At 41.0% G+C, this 23,325-nt stretch overlaps 10 protein-coding genes across 10 annotated transcripts; 6 read left to right on the top strand and 4 right to left on the bottom strand.

The window, feature by feature from the left end:
- Positions 1–44: 44 nt before the first annotated feature.
- On the bottom strand, positions 45–1,680 carry I206_107076 (ketol-acid reductoisomerase, mitochondrial; the record flags this gene model as incomplete). The annotated part of the gene is made up of 7 exons (XM_019157101.2): positions 45–71; positions 142–316; positions 380–591; positions 650–895; positions 1,005–1,326; positions 1,384–1,472; positions 1,534–1,680. 7 exons carry the CDS (start codon positions 1,678–1,680, stop codon positions 45–47), a joined length of 1,218 nt encoding a protein of 405 aa, XP_019009819.2.
- Positions 1,681–2,604: 924 nt separating this feature from the next.
- On the top strand, positions 2,605–4,037 carry I206_107075 (uncharacterized protein; the record flags this gene model as incomplete). Its single annotated transcript, XM_019157102.2, has 4 exons — positions 2,605–2,640; positions 2,721–2,878; positions 3,047–3,096; positions 3,148–4,037. The coding sequence occupies 4 exons, from the start codon at positions 2,605–2,607 to the stop codon at positions 4,035–4,037; spliced, it is 1,134 nt and encodes a 377-aa protein (XP_019009820.2).
- Positions 4,038–4,749: 712 nt separating this feature from the next.
- On the top strand, positions 4,750–5,079 carry I206_107074 (uncharacterized protein; the record flags this gene model as incomplete). Its single annotated transcript, XM_019157103.1, has 1 exon — positions 4,750–5,079. One exon carries the CDS (start codon positions 4,750–4,752, stop codon positions 5,077–5,079), a length of 330 nt encoding a protein of 109 aa, XP_019009821.1.
- A 241-nt stretch (positions 5,080–5,320) lies between these two features.
- I206_107073 (uncharacterized protein) lies at positions 5,321–6,864 on the bottom strand (the record flags this gene model as incomplete). The annotated part of the gene is made up of 5 exons (XM_019157104.1): positions 5,321–5,657; positions 5,733–6,219; positions 6,286–6,383; positions 6,474–6,740; positions 6,821–6,864. The coding sequence occupies 5 exons, from the start codon at positions 6,862–6,864 to the stop codon at positions 5,321–5,323; spliced, it is 1,233 nt and encodes a 410-aa protein (XP_019009822.1).
- A 390-nt stretch (positions 6,865–7,254) lies between these two features.
- I206_107072 (uncharacterized protein) lies at positions 7,255–9,188 on the bottom strand (the record flags this gene model as incomplete). Its single annotated transcript, XM_019157105.1, has 4 exons — positions 7,255–8,525; positions 8,591–8,688; positions 8,783–9,088; positions 9,151–9,188. The coding sequence occupies 4 exons, from the start codon at positions 9,186–9,188 to the stop codon at positions 7,255–7,257; spliced, it is 1,713 nt and encodes a 570-aa protein (XP_019009823.1).
- Positions 9,189–10,957: 1,769 nt separating this feature from the next.
- On the top strand, positions 10,958–12,859 carry I206_107071 (uncharacterized protein; the record flags this gene model as incomplete). The annotated part of the gene is made up of 6 exons (XM_019157106.2): positions 10,958–11,072; positions 11,200–11,294; positions 11,351–11,478; positions 11,543–11,621; positions 11,690–11,777; positions 11,835–12,859. The coding sequence occupies 6 exons, from the start codon at positions 10,958–10,960 to the stop codon at positions 12,857–12,859; spliced, it is 1,530 nt and encodes a 509-aa protein (XP_019009824.2).
- Positions 12,860–13,321: 462 nt separating this feature from the next.
- On the top strand, positions 13,322–15,910 carry I206_107070 (uncharacterized protein; the record flags this gene model as incomplete). Its single annotated transcript, XM_019157107.1, has 8 exons — positions 13,322–13,365; positions 13,470–13,739; positions 13,813–13,910; positions 13,972–14,920; positions 14,976–15,089; positions 15,154–15,462; positions 15,513–15,611; positions 15,679–15,910. The coding sequence occupies 8 exons, from the start codon at positions 13,322–13,324 to the stop codon at positions 15,908–15,910; spliced, it is 2,115 nt and encodes a 704-aa protein (XP_019009825.1).
- A 230-nt stretch (positions 15,911–16,140) lies between these two features.
- Positions 16,141–19,516, bottom strand: I206_107069 (N-acetyl-gamma-glutamyl-phosphate reductase; the record flags this gene model as incomplete). The annotated part of the gene is made up of 10 exons (XM_019157108.1): positions 16,141–16,200; positions 16,268–16,315; positions 16,391–16,780; positions 16,880–17,091; positions 17,168–18,398; positions 18,456–18,760; positions 18,821–18,882; positions 18,936–19,046; positions 19,099–19,232; positions 19,295–19,516. 10 exons carry the CDS (start codon positions 19,514–19,516, stop codon positions 16,141–16,143), a joined length of 2,775 nt encoding a protein of 924 aa, XP_019009826.1.
- Positions 19,517–20,025: 509 nt separating this feature from the next.
- On the top strand, positions 20,026–20,802 carry I206_107068 (uncharacterized protein; the record flags this gene model as incomplete). Its single annotated transcript, XM_019157109.1, has 3 exons — positions 20,026–20,049; positions 20,112–20,675; positions 20,731–20,802. The coding sequence occupies 3 exons, from the start codon at positions 20,026–20,028 to the stop codon at positions 20,800–20,802; spliced, it is 660 nt and encodes a 219-aa protein (XP_019009827.1).
- A 137-nt stretch (positions 20,803–20,939) lies between these two features.
- Positions 20,940–23,191, top strand: I206_107067 (uncharacterized protein; the record flags this gene model as incomplete). The annotated part of the gene is made up of 11 exons (XM_019157110.1): positions 20,940–21,182; positions 21,247–21,544; positions 21,606–21,644; positions 21,694–21,851; positions 21,911–21,991; positions 22,051–22,113; positions 22,179–22,304; positions 22,374–22,467; positions 22,538–22,714; positions 22,784–22,981; positions 23,055–23,191. 11 exons carry the CDS (start codon positions 20,940–20,942, stop codon positions 23,189–23,191), a joined length of 1,614 nt encoding a protein of 537 aa, XP_019009828.1.
- Positions 23,192–23,325: the final 134 nt, after the last annotated feature.

The following is a 23,325-nucleotide window of genomic DNA, read 5'->3' as shown; positions in this document are numbered from 1 at the left end:
GTATTTATGGTGATTTTGTAGATTGTTCGAACGGGATGAATAACTTAAAGCTCATCCTTGTTGGAGTCAGGCTAAAATGGAAGTAATTTAATTCTTGTCAGTGAAAATGTTCTTGGGTATTATGGGACCGAATGTACTCACTCGGAGGTTTCGGACGGTTTTACCGGCTCTCCAGATTTCTTGGTTATCAATTTCATCAAGTTCTTTTTGGAGATCAGCTCGGTAGGTCTTTCGAGAGTTGAATTCAAGAGATCTTCGAGTTTCGGAACCATCTCTTACGGAAGTGTAAAGAGCTTCGAAGACGGGCAAGTTGGCCCTATAATAGAAATGTCATCAGCAAAAGTCATTCCATTATCTAATGAGTATCATCTTCGCTCACTCCTTGAATTTAGGAGCCCAATCAAGAGCACCTCGTCGAGCAGTGGTGGAACAGGCGTTGTACATGTAATCCATACCGTATTTACCGATCAAGGGGAAAAGAGATTGAGTGGCTTCCTCAACGGTTTCGTTGAAAGCTTCCGAAGGGGAGTGACCGTTCTTTCGGAGAACTTCGTATTGAGCAAGGAACATTCCTTGGATACCACCCATAAGCTATATCAAAAGAATCAGCTCCAGTTCCGTCTACTTCTGTACTTCGGTTATGACTCACGACACCTCGCTCTCCGTAAAGATCAGAGTAGACTTCCTTTTCAAAGGTAGTCTCGTAAAGGTAACCAGAACCGACGGCGATACCGAGAGCAACGGCTTTTTCTTTAGCTTGACCGGTTACATCTTGGTAAACGGCAATGGAAGAGTTGATACCTCGACCTTCAAGGAAAAGGGTTCGGACAGTTCGTCCAGATCCTTTAGGGGCGACAAGGATAACGTCAACGTCCTTTGGTGGGACAACGTGGGTCTAAGGTACACAGGTATCAGCTCAATCAATCAATTCGAGGAGGATAAGTCCATGAGGAATGAGGAATCATGATAAAAGAGTATCCATTCTTGAAAGAACGTGCACTCACATCATCCTTGTAAACAACGGAGAAACCGTGGGCGAAGTAGAGGGTTTTACCTTTGGTGATCAAAGGGGCAATTTCAGGCCAAGTGGATGATTGAGCAGCATCAGAAAGCAAGTTCATGATGATGGTACCCTTTTCAATAGCTTCAGGGATATCGAAAAGAGTTTCTCCTGGAACCCATCCATCTTCTTGAGCTTGTTTCCAAGACTCTCCACCTTTTCTAACACCGACAATAACTTTAAGACCTTGATCTCTGGCGTTAAGAGATTGACCGTGACCTTGAGATCCGTAACCGATCATAGCAAGGGTGTCATTTTTGAAGTAGCTAAGATTGTTTTGTCAATATATTTATACCGGAGCTCCAGAGGGGGCGACTACTCACTCTTGGAGTTTATCAAGAGGCCAGTCAGCTCGCTCATAGACGACTTCCTTAGTTCCAGCGAAATCAAGGGTCTTAACACCTCGAGTGGCCTACAAATATACGTAACATATCAGCTACATCCAAGTTCTCTAATCTCTTGAGGGGACTTACACCAAGTCTTGAAGCGACCATAGCCTTAGGAGCTTCCCTGGAGAGGATGGAGTAAGATCTCCTGGCGACTTGTCGGCCAGCAGCCTTAGGAGCTGTAGCTCTAAGAGCTTGTTTGAGAGATTGAGCTGATGATCTTGAAAAAGACATTTTTTTTTAGGTGAGTAGAAGTATTTTTTAGTTTGAAAAGGAAAAGAGTATCAAATATATTTGAGTTGTATTGAAGAAGATTGGTGGTCGGTTAGCCTGTTGGTCGCGCTTAGAACTTTGATTGATTTGACTTTTTTTTTCGAATTTTCCTACTGGCAGAGTTTATCAATTAATCTAACACTGTATAGATTCAGGGTTTTTTGATCATATTTGTGGCACATTTGACTCGATTCGGCCGAAATCCCGAAACCCCCTTGTGGCAGATCTGCTTTTTGTCAAATTAAGGAGCCCCTCGTTATTGTGTAATTGATAAGTAAGAATCGTCGTTAGGAAAGATTCGTTTAGATTAGTTCGCTGCAGATCACCATGCGGTCAACGATAAGATTAGCGAAAATCAAGATCAAGTGGAATCATGAACTCGAATCATGATCAGAAACAATGAGAGTACTCATGATGTGAGAATCACGGAAATGTCCTCGAATACCGTATGAAAGGTTCCAATTTACCATTAAACTCATTATTGAATTGACTTACCTGAGACTGAATCAAGCGTTTGTTTCATCAGCGGAATGATTTAATGCGACCGAAGATGTTCAAGCAAGAAAATGATATGACCCACTCTATCCAACTTAGGACTCCTTTGAGTCAGATCACCATCACTCAGCTCCACCCTGATCACGATTGCCCATCAGTCATCTCAGAAGGACTGGACGAATGATGATCTGTTTCCATCCTTGCTGTTTGAGTCTACTTAATGAGGTGACTGAAGAATTCCATAGGTTCAACATCATTATATTCGATATCCCTCTCACCATCTTCATCTTGATCCCTAATCTTGTCTGATCTCAGTGTCCCTTAGACAATAGCTCTGACTGGTATCAAGTATCTAGACTGATACTAAGGCTACTAAGGAGAGCGAGCGGTATGGCATCTTGTTTACCTGGTAATATCCGTTTCACTGTAAGTCTCCTTGCAGGTCTTTATCACCAGCGCGCAAGATGAAATTAAGGACAACCTTCAGCTAATGGACGGTGAAATAGCTACTCTCGGCATCCCTTCTATGCGTTACCTCCTATCTTCTGCATAATCACAAACACCATCACATTCCTTATCAATTCTTACTTAATTTGGTCAACCTTATTTCGATCATAGCATACGTACCGTTGCTATCAGCAAGATTATATGAGTATGTCCGACCGTGAGTCTCCCCTCAGGTCAGCTATCATGCTGAATCAAAATGAAGTGTTCATTCCTGATTAAGCTGATGGATATATCTTAATCTCCTTAGCTCCCAAATTTCGCTATCATCCTCTCCATCGGATTTCAGGTGCAGCAATGAAAGTATTTGGAGGTAATGGATAAACAGTTTAGAGTTTTTGCTGGTTTTAACCATCTTCCAGCTCGCTGCCACTTGTGGTAAGTCTTCCTCTTGCCGTGAGCGAGTAATATGATTAAATGGTCTTCCAGGATTTCTCGCTCTGTCCTTTTTGTCCATCTACACTTTATACTCTTTCCCAACTATGACCTCAACGTCAAATACCCCAGATGTCACGTCTCCACCAAGGACAGCTCAGCCGCTCTTTATGTTGGTTCGACTAGACATGAACGATTTCTACCCACATCTCTTACAACTCGTTCACATCTCTATTCTAGCCATTCAATTAATGGCTTCCCTGCTCTTGATTATCGAGATAAGAGGATCACCTAGATATTCGATGATTGATAAGTCGTTGGCCGGATTATTGGAGAAGGATATAAACGATTTAATCAAATTACGACAAGATATAAGATATCTCAAAACTCCTACGGTAAGGTGGAATGAAAGGCATTCAATCGGTCATTCTACTTTTACTGATTGGTCTCCACATAAAAGGACTTTGGATGAAACAGGAGAAGGTACACCTAGAAGGAGATCTAGAACTTCATCTAACAATACCAGTTTGATAACTCCCTCTGCTCCATCTAAACAAAATATCGATCTAGAAATTGAAACGAATCATAACAAAGATAAAGGGTATGAATTTAACAATCAAGATAATATAAGAAGATCTTCAAAAAATAATAGGAGATTATCAGTTAGATTCGACCTATCCAGACATCTCGAAGAAACAATTTCACCTCGTACTGAACTTTTCGTGAATCCGGCTCTACAAGATTATTTCTCTTTACCTATTACCACTTCTGAAGTAACTCGACCTATTCCATTGAGTATCGTCAATTCATCTAAAGAAGCGAATGGTTTCTCACCTTGTTCAAATGGTAGTGAGACTCTTGAAGATATTTTGGAAGAAGAGCATGATCATAGCGAACAGAAGGATAATGCTTGGATGGATGTAAGAGGTGAAGAGAGTGTATGAAGTGGCAGTAGCGTTATGGTCTGGATGGATAGTAGGGGCTAGTCACGTTTACTAAGTATTCGTGCTATGAAAACACGCTGTATACATACAATGAGTGCAATGATACTTACTTTGGCAAGATGGCCTAATGTCTAACCGTTTCTCCTGAATTTTCTTACATGCTACTTCCAGGTCATTCTCTCTCGAAGTCTCATCTAACTTGTAACTTGCATCATACACTCACCTTTGAATCGACCAGGACAATCCTTTGTATTGACGCCTTCCTTACTTGGTCATAGTCAAATATGACCGTTCTTTTACAAAAATACCCTTCCATTGATAAAAATTCAGCTCAAACGCGTCACAAGTCTTCTTTTCGATTTGAACAAAGTATCTCAATCCTTTATAATGTATCGAGTAGAAATCATGAAAAAGGGCGTAATACAACTTATGAAAAGGTCAAATTGGTTTTGATATAATTTACAATTTTTGAATATCTCATTTAAACACCATTTCAGAATATAACTTTTTAAAATCACTTAAAATCGAATTTAATCTATTTCATTCCAATCATAAATTCCTTATCAAATATCCAATTATCAAATATCAACTTTTCACTCAATTAAAAACAATCAATTAATCAAAAAACTAAAACAATTTTCAAAATTAAATCAAATCAAATCTCTCAAATTTAAATAAAAATTTGAAGTTTTCAAAAATTTGAAAATTCAGAATGACAAATCCTATTTCTCCAACATTTTGTAGAGGATTCATTTTAGCACATCAACATCCTAATCAAATTGAAAATAAAAATGAAAATGAAAAGAAAATTGATCCTTATTCAGTAATTCCTTGTCCATATAATGTTAAAATACCTAATAAAATATCAGAAAATTGTAAAAATTCAAAAAATAATAAAGTTTGTTGGAAATCTAAATATTGTGAAATGCATTGGTGTGGTGGATGTAAAAAAATTAATAAAATTGGAAAAGCTGAAAATAAGAAAGATGATAATTTGAATGAACATGGAATTGGCAATGAGATGGACAAAGAAAAAGTTTGATTTTATTTCATTCGTAATTAAGCTTTATTCTGAAACGTATATATCGGAAGTTTTACATGTTTATGAAATTATATATATTTTAGTACATATATGTACGATATTATTCATGTATGTACGATATTATTCATGTATGTTGATAATCATTTATTCATGATCAAGATATATAGTTATGACGAGTTGTTGTATAGTGTTTCTCTCTTTATAACTCAAACTCGTCTACCTTCCAACCCATCAACTGCAACTAAAAGGTGAGCAGATCTATCTGACCTTCACCCAATTCAATCTTCCTTTTCGCAATAATAAGATGAACTAGCCCAACGAGAGTAATAGGCGTAGGTGAATCACCTTTTTCACGATCCAACCCGATTGGGCCAGATAAATAATCATCTTCTGTACTCCAAAGTATGAAGGCAGTTGAAGTATCTTGTTTTTTATCTTTGAGAGTATCTTGAATTGAAGTCGTGGATGCATTAATGATATTACCACCTAATTTCTTGATCAGATATAATACTGATTGTTCAGATATTGATATTGCCTTATTGTGAATTATTGAGCACCCCGCCATACAACTTGAAGGTCTGAACACGATTTGCATTGGTCAGAATGGGGCCAAAGTGCAGTAGACTCAGTACAATTAAACTACAAGCACGTACCTGTGATTTAGTTCTTGTGATATGAGTACCAACATCGCTGCGATGAATTCTTCTCTACCGGTTATCTTGTTTTCCTCCGAGTCTCGTTGGGTCCCACCAGTGAGATCGTTGTGATGGGTAGGAGCCGGATAACCTTGACCACGAGGTGCAGAGATTGGAGTAGGCGGCAAATATGCTGGGATACTTGGGGTTGAAGATGGTGTATGTGAGCTAAGCGGCAGTGTCATTTCAATATCATTCATACTTATATCGATCTTCGAGCTGTCAGTAGTAGTATATGTAGCTCGTGTTCCTCGTAGGTGAGGCGGTGCCTCTCTTGGGTACTGAGAAGTGTTGATCGGATTGTACTCTCGACGGGAAGCTGTTTCCATGCCCGTTGTCGAAGATGGGGATGAAATATTTCTTTTTAACCATTTAGGATCGATATGTTGCTTGATAAATACATATTTGAAATACCATGTGTTTTGACCTTGTGCTTGCCATTCTTCTAGAAATATCATAACGTCAGCTCAAATTTGAATATTGATATTTGATGTGACACGGACCAACTTACTCCATTGTTTATATCCATCTGAATTATACAAATTGAGATCTACAACAGAATGATATGGTCCTAATTGATTTCTAATTTTTTCAGCTGAGGGATGAACACTTTTTTGTTACATATATTTTGTCAGCTCTACAGTATACACTCGTCTTTCATTCAAAAGGATGAACTGATAATTTGAGTAATCAACTTACAAGTCAAATAATTTACTAATAACTCTTAAACGTTTAGGCCATTGTTCACTTTTCAATCTTAATAATCCATTAGAATCTCTAATAACCCTTTTATTTTGAATCATATATGTGATCCAAGATGTAGAACCCAGTAATTCGATGCATAATTCTTGTTCAGCTAAAATTGAAGAAGGAGATTCAATTCCTTGTTTGTTAAAAAATATCTTAACAAGGTTTTTAGAATTTGATATTTTGTCTAATACTAAACATATTTGATTTTCTGTCCAGCTATTAAACGATTCTTCATTAGAATTACTAAATTTCAATGCACGCAAGGTACATAGATGTTTAGTTTGATTTTCACTTACTCATGTTCATATGGTTCGGACTTTCTAATTCTACTGCCACCCATACTGTTTTTCCACTTCACAATTTGACCGGTGTAATGAATTTTAATTCGATGTGAACAAAGTGAAGAAAGGATAAAGAGTTATTTGTTATTGACAACAAGCTTTAATATGGACATTAAAGGATGTGGGACTTGATCAAATTCTAGAATCATGTTGAAATGCACGTGGACTGACTTCCCGTCAAAGGATGTCTAATTCAATCGAGTACAAAGGTATATACATGTTTAACAAATGAATATATACAATTATGATCTATGATTTGTGTCTATGTATAGATGCGAACAAGAAAAGTCATGTCTGTGACCATTCATGATGGCACGTTTTAAATATACGTATTCGATGTAGCGGAAGCCATGATTCTGAAGGGGGGAATCGTCTCGCATTCATTTCATCTACCTTTCGACTATTTCCCACGAGTCATCTTCTTCTTCGACTATCACAATCGAGGATTGCTGGACTGAACCACTGCCTGAAATGTGCTTGTCCGGTAGGATTCGATTATTGAGGTCGTAAGATATATCATTCGTCCCTATAATCACCAAATCTTCTTCTTCTTCGACATCGTTAATGTCGATAAATTTCCTATTCATCTGTGGCGAAGAATCATCAATTGGTATAGGATATTCTTCCAGCGTACCATCGGTAATGATTAAAGGAGGATAAACGATTTTACCTCTCCTTGGAGCATCGTTCATATCTGTATATTCTTGTGTATATAATCGTAGAGGTTCTGATTGGATCATTATACGAGGTGAAGGACTTCGTCTGATGGGGGTTATACCCATTCTTTCATGTAAAAGATCAAGTCTATAAGACCTAATCGAAGTATCTCTAAACATGTCTTCCATAAAATGAGGAATAATTGTGTCTTGCCATGAAGGACGAATGTCTTCATCATCGTGGATATCGATTGGTAAAGGCGGAGTAGAGGGTCTTGATTCATCTTCACTATGATCTGACAGGCCGTTCTGGGTGATGTTTCGATTTATAATTGGACCAGATAAACGTCTGATATCATCAAGGTTATCGGACTCATCAAAATTCGTAAGATATCCTACTCGCTCAGTTGTTCTTGTATAACTTCTAATAAAGAAGTCATCTCCCCCAATACCTGTAGCAGAAAATGAAGAAGAGGATGAAGGTGATGGTGAAGGTCGAAGAAATGGTTTTCTAGCACTAGATTTGAAACCAGTAATAACTATTTCATCATCATCTGAAGAATCGATTTCTATTGTATTATCCGGCGTTTGTATAATTTCTTCTTCTTCTGAATCCGAAGATATAGAAATGATTGATGGTGCTCGTCTCTTCACTCGTTTGGTCGATGATTCATTTGACTGAGTCTCGAAATTGCTATCGAGGTTTCTGGGACGTTTTTGGAGTTGAAGATCTGATGATGAAGAATGATCGTATCGGGTTTGAGATGTAGTGTTGTAGTGCGTGATAGGCAGTCTTTGCTTCAGATTAGAAGCTGCTATTGAAGATTCACTTGATTCTGCTTGATTCACAAATGTTGAAGTACGGCCCATGGGTTCAAAAGAAGATAGGAAAGTATCTTTCTCTGATAATGGTGGATTTCTCGGCCTCCAATGGAAATGATTTAGAGACTTGATATTGGTATAAATGGGGAACCAGTCTGATGCACATAAATCGTGATGTTTCTCTGTATGAGTCATGAAAACTGATTAACACATGTCCTGCCTGCTTCCAATAAGAGAAATGATTTACCTCTGATTTTGCATTCCTCACTGTAAGATTCATCTTCATCTTCCATCGTTCGTGCCTGAAAGAGGTCTCGATCAAATTCTTGGATCCTCTTGTCAAGACTGGGAGAAGTAACAATTAGCATCAACAAAGTTTGCCAACATATCCACCTTCAAACGGGGGATTGAACGATATCATAGCGTGATTTTGACTTACAAATCAAGTAGTATTCTAACTGGATTATCCACATTCTCACTACCTTCATTATCCTTAATTGCCCAACTTAACCCATCATCGCCGTCTACAATCTGACCATCTTTGATCATCCATTTCATCCAATCTGTTTTATCTAAAATGATCATACATAGATGTCTTTCTAATCCTGATCTATTTGATAACCTGTCTAACTCAGCTCTCTCATTTTCGCAAGGTATATTGCCACGTTTAGGATAAAAAGCATGTATGTAATTTAGACTACCATCTATTGCCTCGAGGAGGCGGATTCTTTGAACATCCGTCCAGCTAAATCACTGAGAGTAAGCTTCAGTACTCAGTATAATTGAGGAAAGCAGGACTAAACTCACTAATGCCGAGGAGGAGTACTCTTGCGTATCGAGTGCATCTTAATCGCACTTCAAACAGCCAATCACCTTACAGGATCCGCTGGCTCACATCCCTCAAGGAGAGAGTGACTATAATGATGTCCTGTTCATTGAGTCATGAGCTGTCGAAATTCAGAATGAGCTTTGATCATCTTACCGTTTCAGCTAGTTCCCCTTACATTCCCCTCAAATATCCGCTAATCTAACATTCCAGGAACAATCAGCGGTCAAGAAAAGGCGGTCAACACCGCATTCCGCCTATTAAGTGACCTCACGTGGGATGCATAAAGTGATGACGAAGATAGCTGCAGCGAACAGTGCATCAACATACATTGTAACAATTGTCATGATCCGAAATTAACATGATTTAATGCCTCAGTACAAGATCATCATTATACAAAACACATCTTCGGATCTCACTTATCTATTCCTCTGCGGCTAATTACTTGACAAGTCCACACAGACGTGTTTCAACCATCTCACCAATAACGATATTTCCATCGTATCCGATATAACCGAACGCACAGCTCGGATTCGACCTACCTTTCGCGGTCGATATCTCTGGCTAACTCAGATTGGAAGATCCTTCCCTGTCTCACCTTTTATTCACTCATATAAGACATAGAGACACGACGTACTTTACCGAGAATCAACAAAGTAATCAGACGCGTATCATACAGACCCTCCTTCAAGCTTCAAAAGGTCACGTCCGCACGATACAATCTGTTCAGGTGCCAGTTCAGCTAATTACGAACAAGCTCAAGCTATAGCAGAGAAGCCTAAGAGAGTAGTGGAATTAAATTTTAGGACAAATAGCAACTTCTCTGGTCCAACTAAAAATGTGAGTGATCTACAATCGATCAGCTATGATGCCGTTGGCCGTCTCAAGGTGCATAGGGTATATTGTTCACCCCGTTTTCATACTCCTTTCCTCCCTTACAAAAATTGTTTTGGCGCTCTTCTACCCCCTTTCGAAATGCGTACACTTCAGACTTGTGTATATCTTTGTTGCTTGATCACCAAACACTGCCCCTTGTTTGGTGATATTTCTCCTTCGGTGTTCGGAAATGGACCGTCTCGCTTGACCATGGCCGCTTTACAAAAGGGGCAAGCGCAATCTGGAAGGAGTCAAGACGAGTGAGATGGATATAGAAATAGAGGGAGAAAGGGGCAAGAGGCCATCGCGTTGTCACGTTCGTTATTGTTGATCGGCTCAAGAGCCTATTTTGTTTTTTGTCTAAATGTCGTGACAGTGAAATGGACGAGATGGGTTTCTGTTTTTGCTGACAAATAAATCCCTCAAAACATCATATATCTATGGCCATCCGGATTCTGATCCCCCTCTCACTTCTCTCCTACCAATCCTTATACAACGATAACCACACTAACCGGTTCCGTAAATTGGCTCGGTCCCCCCTACGACCCAAATTTGGATTTGCTACGATTAACGTCTGTTTACCGGCTCATCCCTTTGTTGCCACTGGTCATATCATAATACAAAATGTCAAAATCTTTATCTCCTAATCAACAACAACAACACTATCCGCTTACTCCTCCTATCTCCCCCGATTTACCACCTTTTAGCCGTAAGAGCAGTCCCGTTCCTCCATATCAACTACCCAAGACCACCGTCGAGAATCCGTTCCTCAAACATAGACAATCAGCCCAACAGCAGCAGACAGCACACAAGTCGATCCCGGTTTGCTCTCGATTATCATCCATCAACAACAATCATCGGAATCACCAAGCTATCGCGCCCAATTTTTTCCCATCACACCTCATAGTCACAATGGACCAGGTCAAGATACCTACGGAGAACGTTCCCCCGGGTCTCAAGCAATGCGAACAGATTCTCAAGAGGGCCAATGAGATAAAAAAGGCGGAACCTGTAGTGGCTTACTGGTGTGAGTGGTCAAATTGGCCTTGTTGGCAGCATCTATCCTCCCCAGCTATTGGGGCTGCTCATTCTCAACCAGGAAGCGTTTTCGTCTGAATTCTGGATTATTATGTTGACTTTTTATGTCTCGTCAGGCTGCTTCTCCGCCGCACAAAAGGCCCTTAATCTCAAACAGAGGACCAAAGACGACACTTTGTTCCTGATGAGCATCATTGATGCTCTCGAGTCGGTACGTCCCGGCCTCCTGAACAATGACCATGTCAAGCTGACAGACCCTGTATGCAGATGAAAGTCATTCTCGCTAACAATGAAGCAATTACCTCGGAAGCCGCTGGTGCAGCTTTGGTTGAAAACTTTGCCTTGAAGGTATTCTTGTCTGCTGATAATGATGATAGAGCTGGAAATACTGGAAAGTGAGTCAGCTCTTGCCTTGGTGCGATCGTACCAGTAGCCAGTAGCTGAAATCTTTGTGATCAGAGCATCAATACGAAAATTCGTTGTCGCGGGACAATTCATAGAGGTCATGAAGTGCTTTGAAGGGGGCATGACTGATGAAGTGAGCTGGTGATCTCACACCCAGGCTATGAGTAACTGAGCTAACTGTGCCACTCGAACGTTTGGTAGTTGGAACAAAAGCTTCAATACGCTAGATGGAAGGCCGCTGATGGTGCTAAGGCACTACGTGAAGGAAGAACCCCAGCAGCTGGTCCTCGTGAGTTATATGGGGAGACAGTGCGGATATGTCACCATTTTGACCTTGCGATTTTAGCCATTCCCGAGACTCAAGAGGAATTTAACCCTTTCCCTACTATTCCCACCGATGCTCCTTCCGATCCGTCTCACCAACATGAATCGCCGTCCCAAAGTCGAGGATCATTCTCGTCCCAGACTCGACCACAAATACCTAGCAACTCGAGCAATACATCCACTCCTATCATTTCCCCTCGTCCGTCCCCTGCGCCTGCGTCAAGACCTACTTTGCCGGAACTGAAGACCTCACAAGGAGATTTACGTACACCTACAAGAAACCATTCGACTGGTTCCGGCGCATGGTCCACTGTTGCTACACCCGGCTTACCAGACGACGACTCAGAGATGCATGTCCCACCCAATAAACCCGAACTCATTCTGCCCTCTGCCCCACCTATGACACCACCAGAAAAGGGGTCACCCGGAGATAAGAAGAATGTCAGGTTCATGGGACCAGATGGAGCACCTCTCAGTCCAGCTTCAACACATTTCACTGTATCTTCGTATGATGTTCCACCTGCTCCGCCTCCAACAGACTTCGCGAGTGAGCCTGCCAGTCCGAAACCTTCGCCACCTACAGTCGTGCTTCAGCCTCCACCAGGCAGACCAAGAGGCGATAGTTCAGCTTCTACCTCGTCCCGTTCAGGCGGAAATGGTATTAACAATCATCAACCAGTAAACGGAAAATCGCCCAGTTCCAATACCCCAATATCTAGGAACGGACAAGCAAACACCCAACCGAAACAAGCGACAAATTCCGTTACAGTTCCTCCACCTCCACCGCCATCTTTGGCATCTTATCCTATGCACCCTCCGAGTCAACCTCGGCCTCATGGACTGGGCCTAACTTCCCCTCAACCTGCACAGTCTCAACCTCATCAACACACCTCACAAAGCTATGGACCGACTAGGACAGGCTTGAGCCGAAGAGAGGTCGAGACCGTTCAAAAGCACGCCAAGTGGGCAGTATCAGCTATGGAGTTTGACGATTATGAAACTGCTAGAAGTGAATTGAGAAAAGCTTTGAACATGTTAGGGGGTTGATGAATCAGAAGCATCAAAGTAAGATTGGAATGGGGCCGGTAGAAGCTCTTTGATGAATAATGATCTTAACGAAGACTATTGATTGGATTTGACTTTTTCTCAATTCCTGCATATTTAGTTACTTAATATATAAAGTGTCTTACCAATGGTCGGTCATTCTGGCCTTGTCAATTTATCTTAGTCACATCGTAGAAAGTGAAGATTAAACTATAATGAAGATCTAGTCATGCATGTTGATGATCCCTCTTATTTGATTGTAGATACTAATTGTAATGACATCTACAAGGTAAGAGATCTGTGCGGTGTTGTGCCCTGATTTGAAGGGACATGTACTGTGTATTGTATAGCTACGAGCATGGTATATAAAGAATGTGGTGGGGATTACAATTTGAATTGTTTCTACTTCTTTTCATATTAAGACTTACAAAACACTCATAATTGACTTAAATAATATTTCTTAGTATGTCAAGAAAGAAGGAAGTGCCGCAAATAGGTGTTCGAGTAACGTGAGTTCAATAATTAATTTCAATTTGATTCAAATTTCATTCGTCTAAAAAAATGTTAAGAGAAAGAAAAAGCTAATCTAAATTTGATTAAAATTTTCAAATAGTTGGCCTCCATTAAAAATTTTAAAATTATTAGAAACAATATCATCAAATGAATTATGGATACAAACATATTTTCCAAAAAGTGATACTCAAATAAAAGGAAAATTAAAACAATCTAAAAAATTTTGTTCAATTTTTATGAAAGATGATTCATATATGAAAGAATTAAAAAGAATTGATTTAGTTAAAAAGATTAATTATGATGATAATTGGGATATAACAAATTGGCAAATTTCTGATGGAAAAGATCCAATTTATGATAAGATTGTAACGTAAGTCAACCTCAACCTCAACTCCATCTCTTAAGTATTCGATCTAATTATTTTGATAAAATTATTTGTATAGATTGAAAAGACAATTTCATAATGGAAAATTACAAGAAGGATTCAATTTAGATCCAAAATGGAATTCATTTGATGATATACCGAATAAAAGTAAAAGAGGTATGTATATTTCAGCTTCGATGGCTCAACTTGCACTGAACCCCTTTTTTGATGGTTGTAGCCAAACTGTATGCTAAAATGCCATACTATTTCCTTCTAAAACAATTATGTACTCGATCTCAAGATCATTCTCGTCAATTGATCATTCCACAGGATTCCATCTTACCCGTCAAATCAAAGCGTAATAAAAGATCTCATTCTACTTCATCTGGAGATTTTTCGAGCCCAAACTTAGAATCAGCTTTCATTCAAGATCACTTAGATATCTCTTCTTCACCTGTAATCGGACCTACTAAGAAGAAGATAAGAAGAACGGTACCAACTTCTTCAACTGATCTAGAGCAGCAAGAATCTCAAGCTGGCGAAACAGCAAATTTCCCAATGGAAATTAATGAGGAGCATATTTCAGAAAATCCTATGGTTCCCCTCGCTGCACCACATCAGACACGATCATCCCGCTCTCCTTCAATCGAATGGGTATTTCCTACTGATGATAGATTGATCGGACAGCCTAGCAAGCCGAGGAGATCAGTAATCAAGAATACGATAATCACGCCCAAGCCGATTATTCGGGGTGGTTTTGCAACAGTTAGTGAAGAGGCGATTGAAGTAGGTGATGACGATACTGCCAGTCAAGTAAAAGCATCACAGATATCCTCCTCTGAAGACGAGCACAGCGACTGGATCTCCAGGGAGGGCAGCAGTCCAAGGTCCGACGGTAGGATTCAAGACGATCGAGATGCTGCGAGCTCAGCAACTGCTGAGTTGAATAAGCATTGTTCGAAGGAAGAAGTCCTAGAATACTTGCAACAACATAGTGCGATTGACGAAGCAGCCGTACAGAGCTTGTCGCTGGAAGAATTGCGGGATCATGTTTTCTTGCCGAATCAATCGTGCGGGTTCCTGCGTCCTTGGGCAGATTGTCTGCGGAGATCTTTCAAGCCAATCATGAGGAAGCAGGCGAGAACAGAAGCAGGTGTAGCAGCTATACGCCGTGTGATAGACAATCTGTCAGTACCCTATCTCAGAGGATTCAATGATTGAGCGCTAACGTCGCCTTGTTAGGGGACCAAAAATATCGTATAACATCCTTGTTGGGCAACATTTCGTGATTCCTGCTGGAATACGCAGGGATTACGCGACGCGCCGACTGGCAGATTTAATTGTCGATCTTGGAGGGTGCGCACTTATGATTTATTGAATAGCAGCGATTTTAGCTGACTTGACAATGACGGGAATACAGGTCAATCTCATACGAGGAAATTCAAGAAGAGCTCGCTTGCCTGAACAACAGTGTGATCTTATTGTACAATAATACGGAAATCAGTGGGGAGAGGCGTATCAACCTACTGGCGAGGTCGAATGCTATTCGTGAGGTGTATACCTGGTTGTCATTGACTCTGGATCTTTGTAATCGGGCCGTGCCGCCGCCGACCGTGCTTGACGTAGCAAGTAGTCAAGCAATCACCACCGGAAGGCAATATATGCTACGGCTATCCCCTGTCGCTGAGCGGCTGGATTTCAAAGAGTTGATCAATGTTCTCCAAGCAAGGTGGGTGAACGCAGTGGTTGATGTACTAATTGCAGTTCCTCCCCTCGCAGCGAGCTCCGTACCATCACTAGCGCATATATGCATGTCGATAAGTCGGCCACCAAAAGAATGAAGAAACGATTATATACATTTGGTCAAAACGCCGGATTGTAGGTGATTATATCATATCAAACAGTCGAAACGCTTGCTGATGTCCGTGTCGTCATGGGAGGGCAGTACACAAGAACGTAATCGAGAAGCTTTCGATGAGATCTCGAGCGGACGAAGGAAGAGGGAACAGATCGCTACATTTAGTTTTGTGATGATTGAGTCGAATACAAGCAAGCCCCATGTCTCGACAGATAGAATGGAAGGCCGTATTAGAGTAATGTCACCCCTTGGCTTTCTGCGTTACTTGTTGGAGCTCAAGCAGGCGAAAGAATCGCAGCTGGCATTCCAGAATAGCTAGTTTCGAATGCGAATCCATATGCGTATATCAATCGACAAAACACACGGATAGACGAAGATTATAGTGGCATGTGACGAGATGAGTAGAGTTGGCAAGCATTTAATCGGACAAAACCCGAACGAGGAACGCATAAATGACATGACTAATACCCAGCGATAATTATTAATGTTCAGCGATCAGTGATGTGTTTGGTCTTTCGAAGTAATATGCATATTTCATGTTATCATATTCTATAATTTGTCAAGGGGGATTCCAGCCAATTCGTCGTACCCCAAAGCGTTGTTAAGGTTCTAGTTAAAAAGTATTGATAAGCTACAGATATTCGTGCACGGCGTATTCTCTAGACATTGTACTTACTTGTAAACATTGTGTAGCAGCTCCTTTAAGTAAATTATCAAGTGCTCCCTAAATTTGAAAAAACAAATTATTAATATCTTTTTCGATCAATTTTTTATTTTTTTATTTTTGAAAATGACTTACAACAACAACAACTCTTTTACCAGAACTATGAACTTGTATACCACCCATTCTCCAACCATGTTTACCTTCTACATCTCTTACATCAGGAACAGTTTTACCTAAAGTAATTAATTTTTCATTTAAATATTTTTCTTGATATAATTCAAATATTTCTGAAGCTCTAAAAGTTTTATTTAATGGTGCATTTAAAATTGAAATAATACCAGAAAACCAAGGTGCAACATTTGGTATAAAAGCCAATTTAAAATCATTATTTTCTTTTATTGATGATGATGATGATGATGATGATGATTTTAATAAAAGTTTTGATAAATGATTTGCAGATTCTCTTTCATGAATATGATCTGTTAATGTATATGGTCTAATTGATAATCCAAGATCTTCTGCTGACTAATAGTATTCCGAAAAAAATTAAAAAATTGAATCATCAATATTTTCAATTACTTCTTTTATTTTGAAATTCAAACTATAATTTGATCATTAACTCACAATTTTAGGTACAGTTTTTGGTCTACCTTCAGAATCTTTTTCACCTGATTTAGTACCTGCACCTGAAAAACCTGAAATTCCAAATACACTTGGCATCGATTGAGGATCAAGATGTTCCATTAAAGGAGCAAGAAGAAGTTGAGTATTGGTAGCGTAACATCCTGGATTTGATATTCTACTAGACTTTTTAGATTCTTCTCTACCGTATAATTCTATCATCAAAAAGATATTCAATGCATAATAAATTTAGCTTCTTTCATTCTTTTTACTATTCTACAATAACCTCACCAGGCAAACCATATGTCCAATCTTTCTCAAATCTATAGTCTGCACTTAAATCCACAATAACTCCTTTTCCACCTTTTTGAGCGGCAGCATCAATAGCATCTACGAATGGTTTACAAATTCCATTTGGTAAAGCCATAACCCAAGCGTCAACTTCGTTTGACTCGGCCATTTTGCCCACGTCTTGCAAGGAAAGGTTGGAGTAAGATACGTTGGATTTCTTGTATTCCTTCAATGGGAGTCCAGCAAGTTCTCTTGAAGAGACATGGGTGAGATCAAGATGAGGATGGTTATCAATGAGTGAAATGAGGTTTTGGCCTGTGTATCCTCTAGCACCGATCAAAGCGACCTTCTTCCTTGGTACATCGGTAGCAGTAGCGTATCCTCGGGTGGAATTAACAGATGAGGCCCTAAGAGTTGGTCTCGCGGAAGTTGAAAAAGCTCGGGTTTGACCGGGAGTCATTCGGTGGGGTGGTATAGATGGTCCAACAGGTAAGAAAACTCTTTCGATTCTACCGCTTTGTTCAAAACCTTCAATGATCTTCTCAACCTCTTTGACATCGGCGACACCGTACCAGAATAAGCTTCTTCCTGCTCGGGTAAAGCTTCCATCAGCTCGCTCGAAGTGCCAAGCCCGGTTCTCATCATCGGCTTTGGCGGTCCAGAAGAGTCGCTTGTGGTCTTTCTTGATCACGTCAAAGACGTTGTCGGCGATTTTGTTGAGTATACCGTTTGATGAAGGGAGGAACTTGGTCATAACGGGAGTTTCACCTTCGGGATGGGATACAACGGCAACGACGTCGAAAGGTTCATCACCGTAGATGGTCGAAGGGGAGGTTTTGAGGTCAGAGAAAATTTCAGCGACAGATCTTTTACCAGAAATGACTTCGGGATCTCGTTCAGAGAAAACTTGACGAAGTTGAGTAGATCCAACAGCTTCTACACCAGGTTGTTTGTATAATTTGTGACCTCGTCTGATCAATGTACCTGCACCGGCATCGGTGAAAAGTTCTTTTTGAAGCATATCGGTGGAGATGATAGCGACGGAGGAGGTTCTGGGCAAGGTGTCAAGAAGTTCTTTGATTTCTCGGATCTTCAATTTGGTACCGAATTTAACCCAAGACTCTTTCATGAGTGAGTCGTACTCCTCGTCGAGATTGATAGTGGAGATCTTCTTTCCGGACACACCGTGATAGAGACCACCTTTTTCGTTAAGGTAGACGATCTTCATGGGCTATACGCACATAGAGGGTCAGCTTAATTCTGAGTTGGCAACGAGCCCAGTACTTACTTCGAGTACTCGCGCCAATTCTCCAGCAGCCACATCCGCATTAACATTCAGTATTTGACCTTCGGCGTTCTCAGCAAGGGAAGTGAGGATGGGTAAACATCCAGCTCGAATAGCAGCTTCGATAGGAGCCTTGTCTACCCTGGTGATCTTTCCTACAAGTCCATATTTGGCTTTGTCAAGGTAGTCAGCGGTGAAGACACCGGTTGGGATTGGTCGAGCACGGGTACCGAGTCGTTCAAGGGCGGTGGTGAGTTTGAGATTTTCTTGAAGGAATACTCGTCGAGCAATGGAGAGGGTCTTGGGATCTGGAGATCTATGTCAGCTACTCTGGCCGCCGTCGCACAAATGCGCGCCTGCAAGCTTACCTGTGATTCTAATACCATCTTCGTAGTCTGGCACGATACCCTCGGCTTCGAGGATGTCATTACTAACGGCTACATCAGCTATGGCTGCACACACATTGGGAGATTTTACACTCACAGTTGAGGTCCAGCTCCATGCAGTACCACGGGGAAGAGGCCAAGTCTGTTCAAGAAGGACAGGGAGAGAGCAAGGTCTTCAAGCTCGTTACTAAGAATGGCACCTCCGATTCTGATGTGAAATCATTAGCTAGATCCATCAGAATGAAATGCAGCGAACCCACTTGAGGACAGCGAATTTGGCCTCTGGTAGTACACCACCAGCTGAAGCGTCTTTTGATGATTGAGTGAAAATTCGAAGGTATCGTTCTACTTCATGACGGGAACCAAGGGAATACAAAAGTCTAATGATTGTATCCTTATAGAATTGTGTGGATCAGCTTGGCGCTATAGACACCATGAAAAATGCTTTGAACGTACTCGGTCCATACCACCTTCCCTTTGTCCACCAAGAGCACCAGTCAAACCTCTCTTTCTGATTTCATTTCCTACTTTCTTCACGTCAAGTTCGAAAAGTACATTCTCTTTGGTCGATAAGTGGGTAGAAGCAGCTACCGGAGCGGAAGGTTTAGAGAATGCTCGGATAGAAGGTCGGGATAGGTTGAGTGCGGAACGAGGAATGTTAGAACACCGTCTTAGCATGGCGGCGGTGAATGTATCGTGTGTATACTATGTTAAATATAAGAATGGGAATTATGTACAGTCTAACAGAAGATTGAAGCTTTGATCAAGGTCATATAATCTACGATAGTTAGACACGGTGAGTTAATAGTAGTAGTAATCTATCTAGTCGAATGAAAATCAAAGGTCACCTTCATTAGCGAGTGATCTGAGAGTGATAAGCTGATAAGAAACAGGTTTAAGGTACACTACAACCAGATCAGAATTATTGACACGTCATTAATGGTTGAGTGTAAGCGGAATTAAATTAAAATATGAAAATCACTTAGAAACCTTGAAGGGTAGGCTTAAATAAGTTTCTCTCACGCGCCTGGCTTTAGGTATGTAGGGCGGCTCACTCGTTGAACGATGTAAATGTCAACAAATGACAATAACAGCGTAAACAGCCAAAACATCCACCCTTCTCATACCGGAAAGTGTTTTCAAGCGGTACTTGGGATCTCGACTAACAAGGCATCTAATCCAGCAGTATGTCCGAGGATCAAGAGAATATCGTGAGTCAGCTGAGGCAATCTGATAACATATGCAATAAAGCTGAACATAGCCATTGTCATAGGCTCCTATGTCACGATTACCTCGACTTGCCTCACCCGCCAAACCTTCTGCCATTCCAACACTGTCGAATTCAGTAGCCCCACTTATTGGATCAAGTAACGCGAATAAGAGGAAATTGCCCTCTTCACCCTTAGCACCTCCGCCCACTAAGAGAACGGTATCCGGATCATCATTAGGTTCTTCAGTTTCTGCAGCTGGATTAAGGACTTCTCAAAGAAAACCAGCAGGGTTTGTGCCAACTACCACTAGAAAACCAATATCGACTTTGCCTTCCTCTAGACCAGCTTCGGCCTTGGGTACTTCAACAAGAAGAAATGGTAGTACAGGAAGTACAGGTAGTACCTCTTCAACTACCACAACAGCTACGACCAGGACAAGGACTACAGCAGTCCCGCCAGCTCGACGCCCCCCTGCAGCTGCAAGCACCAACAGCAGAGGTGCCACCTTAGGAAGAAGTGTTGGACCAACTGCCAGAGCGACAAGTAGAGGAGTCAGTCCGGGATTAGGTGCAGTAGCTGCTAGATCTGGCATAGGTAGCGGAGTCGCTAGTGCAGCCCAGTTCAAGGTTAGTTTGAATCCTCTTCACGAAGCTCTAAGACTGACGGACCAACTTGATATAGAGTCACGATGGTAGATTAGAGAATGTCGAGAGGATGGTAGGAGGATTCAAAGAGCTAATAGAGCGAGAGTGAGTATTCTAATATCGTGAACGACAAAGTATAGGCTAATGAAGACATTCATCAGGCAAGCGAAAAGTCAGTGACAAACATTCCGCTCTTTAATGCTTAAGCCATTCGTGCTGACACTGTCTCCAGTATCATCTCTCCAGATGTCTCAGGTCGACCTGCAAGCCCTCCTGCAGTCTACCCAGAATACCGAGCGGGAAGCAAGGCGTGATTTATCGTCTGCATCTGAAGAGCTAGCAGCTTTACGGGCCGCACATGCACGAGAGATTGATGATCTGGAACGCACAGTTGCGAGAAAAGACAGGGAGAAGAGGGGTATGGAAGACGAGTTGAGGGATAGTAGAGACGATCTCAGCAGGGAAAGAGAAACCATACGGCAACTCAAGGTGAGTAGAAGGGGTATTAATAGCGTATCCAAGTGGATTTGAGCTTATATACCATATTACGCAGCAACAACTTGCCGATCAGTCTACCCAACATCTCACTTTGTCAGCACAGCTACAAGCATCTCAGAACCAATTGTCAATTATTCAAGCTGAAGTAGAATGTGCGACGCTAAAGGTGTCAAGCATGAAAGCTGAACTTGAGGTTGGTCAAGAAAACGCCAAAAAGGCTGAAGAATTAGCAGAAATCAAAGTCAGGCAAGCTGAAGAGGAACGAGATAGGCGTATAGCTGAGATTGAAGAGGACCTGAGAAATGCTGAGACGATAAGGAGGAAGTTGCATAACCAAGTGCAAGAACTGAAAGGTCGGCTCTGCTTCTTTCCTACCTTACGATTTAGGTGTGGTAGCTGATATTCAATGTATAGGTAATATCCGAGTATTCGCTCGTGTTAGACCTGCTTTAGGTAAGTCAATTCGATTACATGTCAAGCTACATGCTGACGAATCATGTAGCGCATGAATCATCATCGCCCGACGCACTTGCCGAGATAGCATATGGGGATGACAGAACAGCATTAGAGACTGGACAATCGCAGATTGTAGTCACAAGTAGATCGGAATCAGCCACTGGTCAAAGTAGAGAACAAGAGTACCCATTCACTTTCGACAAGGTGCATTCTTGTTGTCTTCGGGAATGTGATACGTAGCTTAATTTTACTTTTTTTTTCAGATCTTCAACCCATCTGCCGGACAAAAGGAAGTCTTCGAAGAGATTAGTATGTTGGCTCAATCGGTATTAGACGGATACAATGTAAGTCCAACAAATGTAACTGCATGGAAAATGGAACAAATAACTAATACGCCAAATAGGTATGCATTTTCGCATACGGTCAGACTGGTTCAGGTAAATCGTGGACAATGGAAGGTGGTCAAGTAGGTTTTGATGCACTGTGTTTGGGTAGTCAGGCAATTGAGCTTACTTGGACGGTGTAATATAGGACGAGGAGCATGCCGGTATGATACCTCGAGCCATAAATATGATATTCTCAGTTTCGAACGGTTTGAAAGATCGAGGATGGAGATATCAAATGGAAGGACAATTCTTGGAAGTGTATAATGAAGTAGTCAGTGGCAGCTATCTCGTGCACATTATTGGCGTAACTCGACTGATTTTGACTGTTTACTGTTGACAGATAAATGATCTTCTGGGAAACGGTCAGTTCGACTGTAAGAAGCATGAAATTAAGACTGTTGATGGGAAAGTCAGCGTGACTGATGTAGTCAGCAGTGAGTAATGAGTGTCTAGCTAAGCCATGCTGCAATGATTGTAATGAGCTAATATGATGAAATGTTTTAGTCCCTCTGAATAACCCTCGTCAGGTATCAACCTTGCTCGAACGGGCTAGAGGTAGACGAGCAGTAGCTGCCACTTTGATGAATGAGCGATCTTCTCGATCACACTCTGTCTTCACCCTCAAAGTCAAAGGAGAGAATCCACTAACTAACGAGAAGTGCGAAGCAATGTTAAATCTGGGTAAGTGCCACTTGGTCCTTAAGTCGTGTACTGCGGAGAGACCTGAAGCTGATGTACCAGATTCAATAGTTGACTTGGCGGGTTCGGAACGACTAGAGAAGTCTGGAGCTGGTGAAAATAAAGATAGAATGAAAGAAACTATAAATATAAACAAATCTCTGTCTGCTTTAGGAGATGTTATTGGTGCTCTTGGAAGTGGGAAAGAAGGTGGACACGTTCCATACAGGAATTCTACCTTAACTAGGTTATTACAGACCAGTTTAAGTGGTGAGTTTCACAGGACCTTTATGAAGGGTTTAAGAGTATTGTCAATTCGGCTGTTAACTTGTTGTACTTTTAGGTTCAAGCAAGACTTTGATGTTGTGTAATCTATCGCCTCTATCTGCACACCTTAACGAGACCTTGTGTTCACTTCGATTCGCTACAAAGGTTAATACGACGGTAGTTGGTCAAGTAAAAAAACAAATTGCCAAATAAATAGATAATTGGTTGGTTTAAAGAGTGATTTGGGAAATTACAGAATTGGACAATTTGTAATTTTATGATTTTGAATACATATATACATTGAAGAGTTTCATGATACCCCTCCAAGTGACTATGAACGTTATGAA

This window comes from Kwoniella pini, chromosome 10 (genome assembly GCF_000512605.2).
Source record: "Kwoniella pini CBS 10737 chromosome 10, complete sequence".
Lineage (NCBI taxonomy): Eukaryota > Fungi > Basidiomycota > Tremellomycetes > Tremellales > Cryptococcaceae > Kwoniella > Kwoniella pini.
Note: the sequence above shows the minus strand (reverse complement) of the source record. Positions and strands in the feature narration are given on the sequence as shown.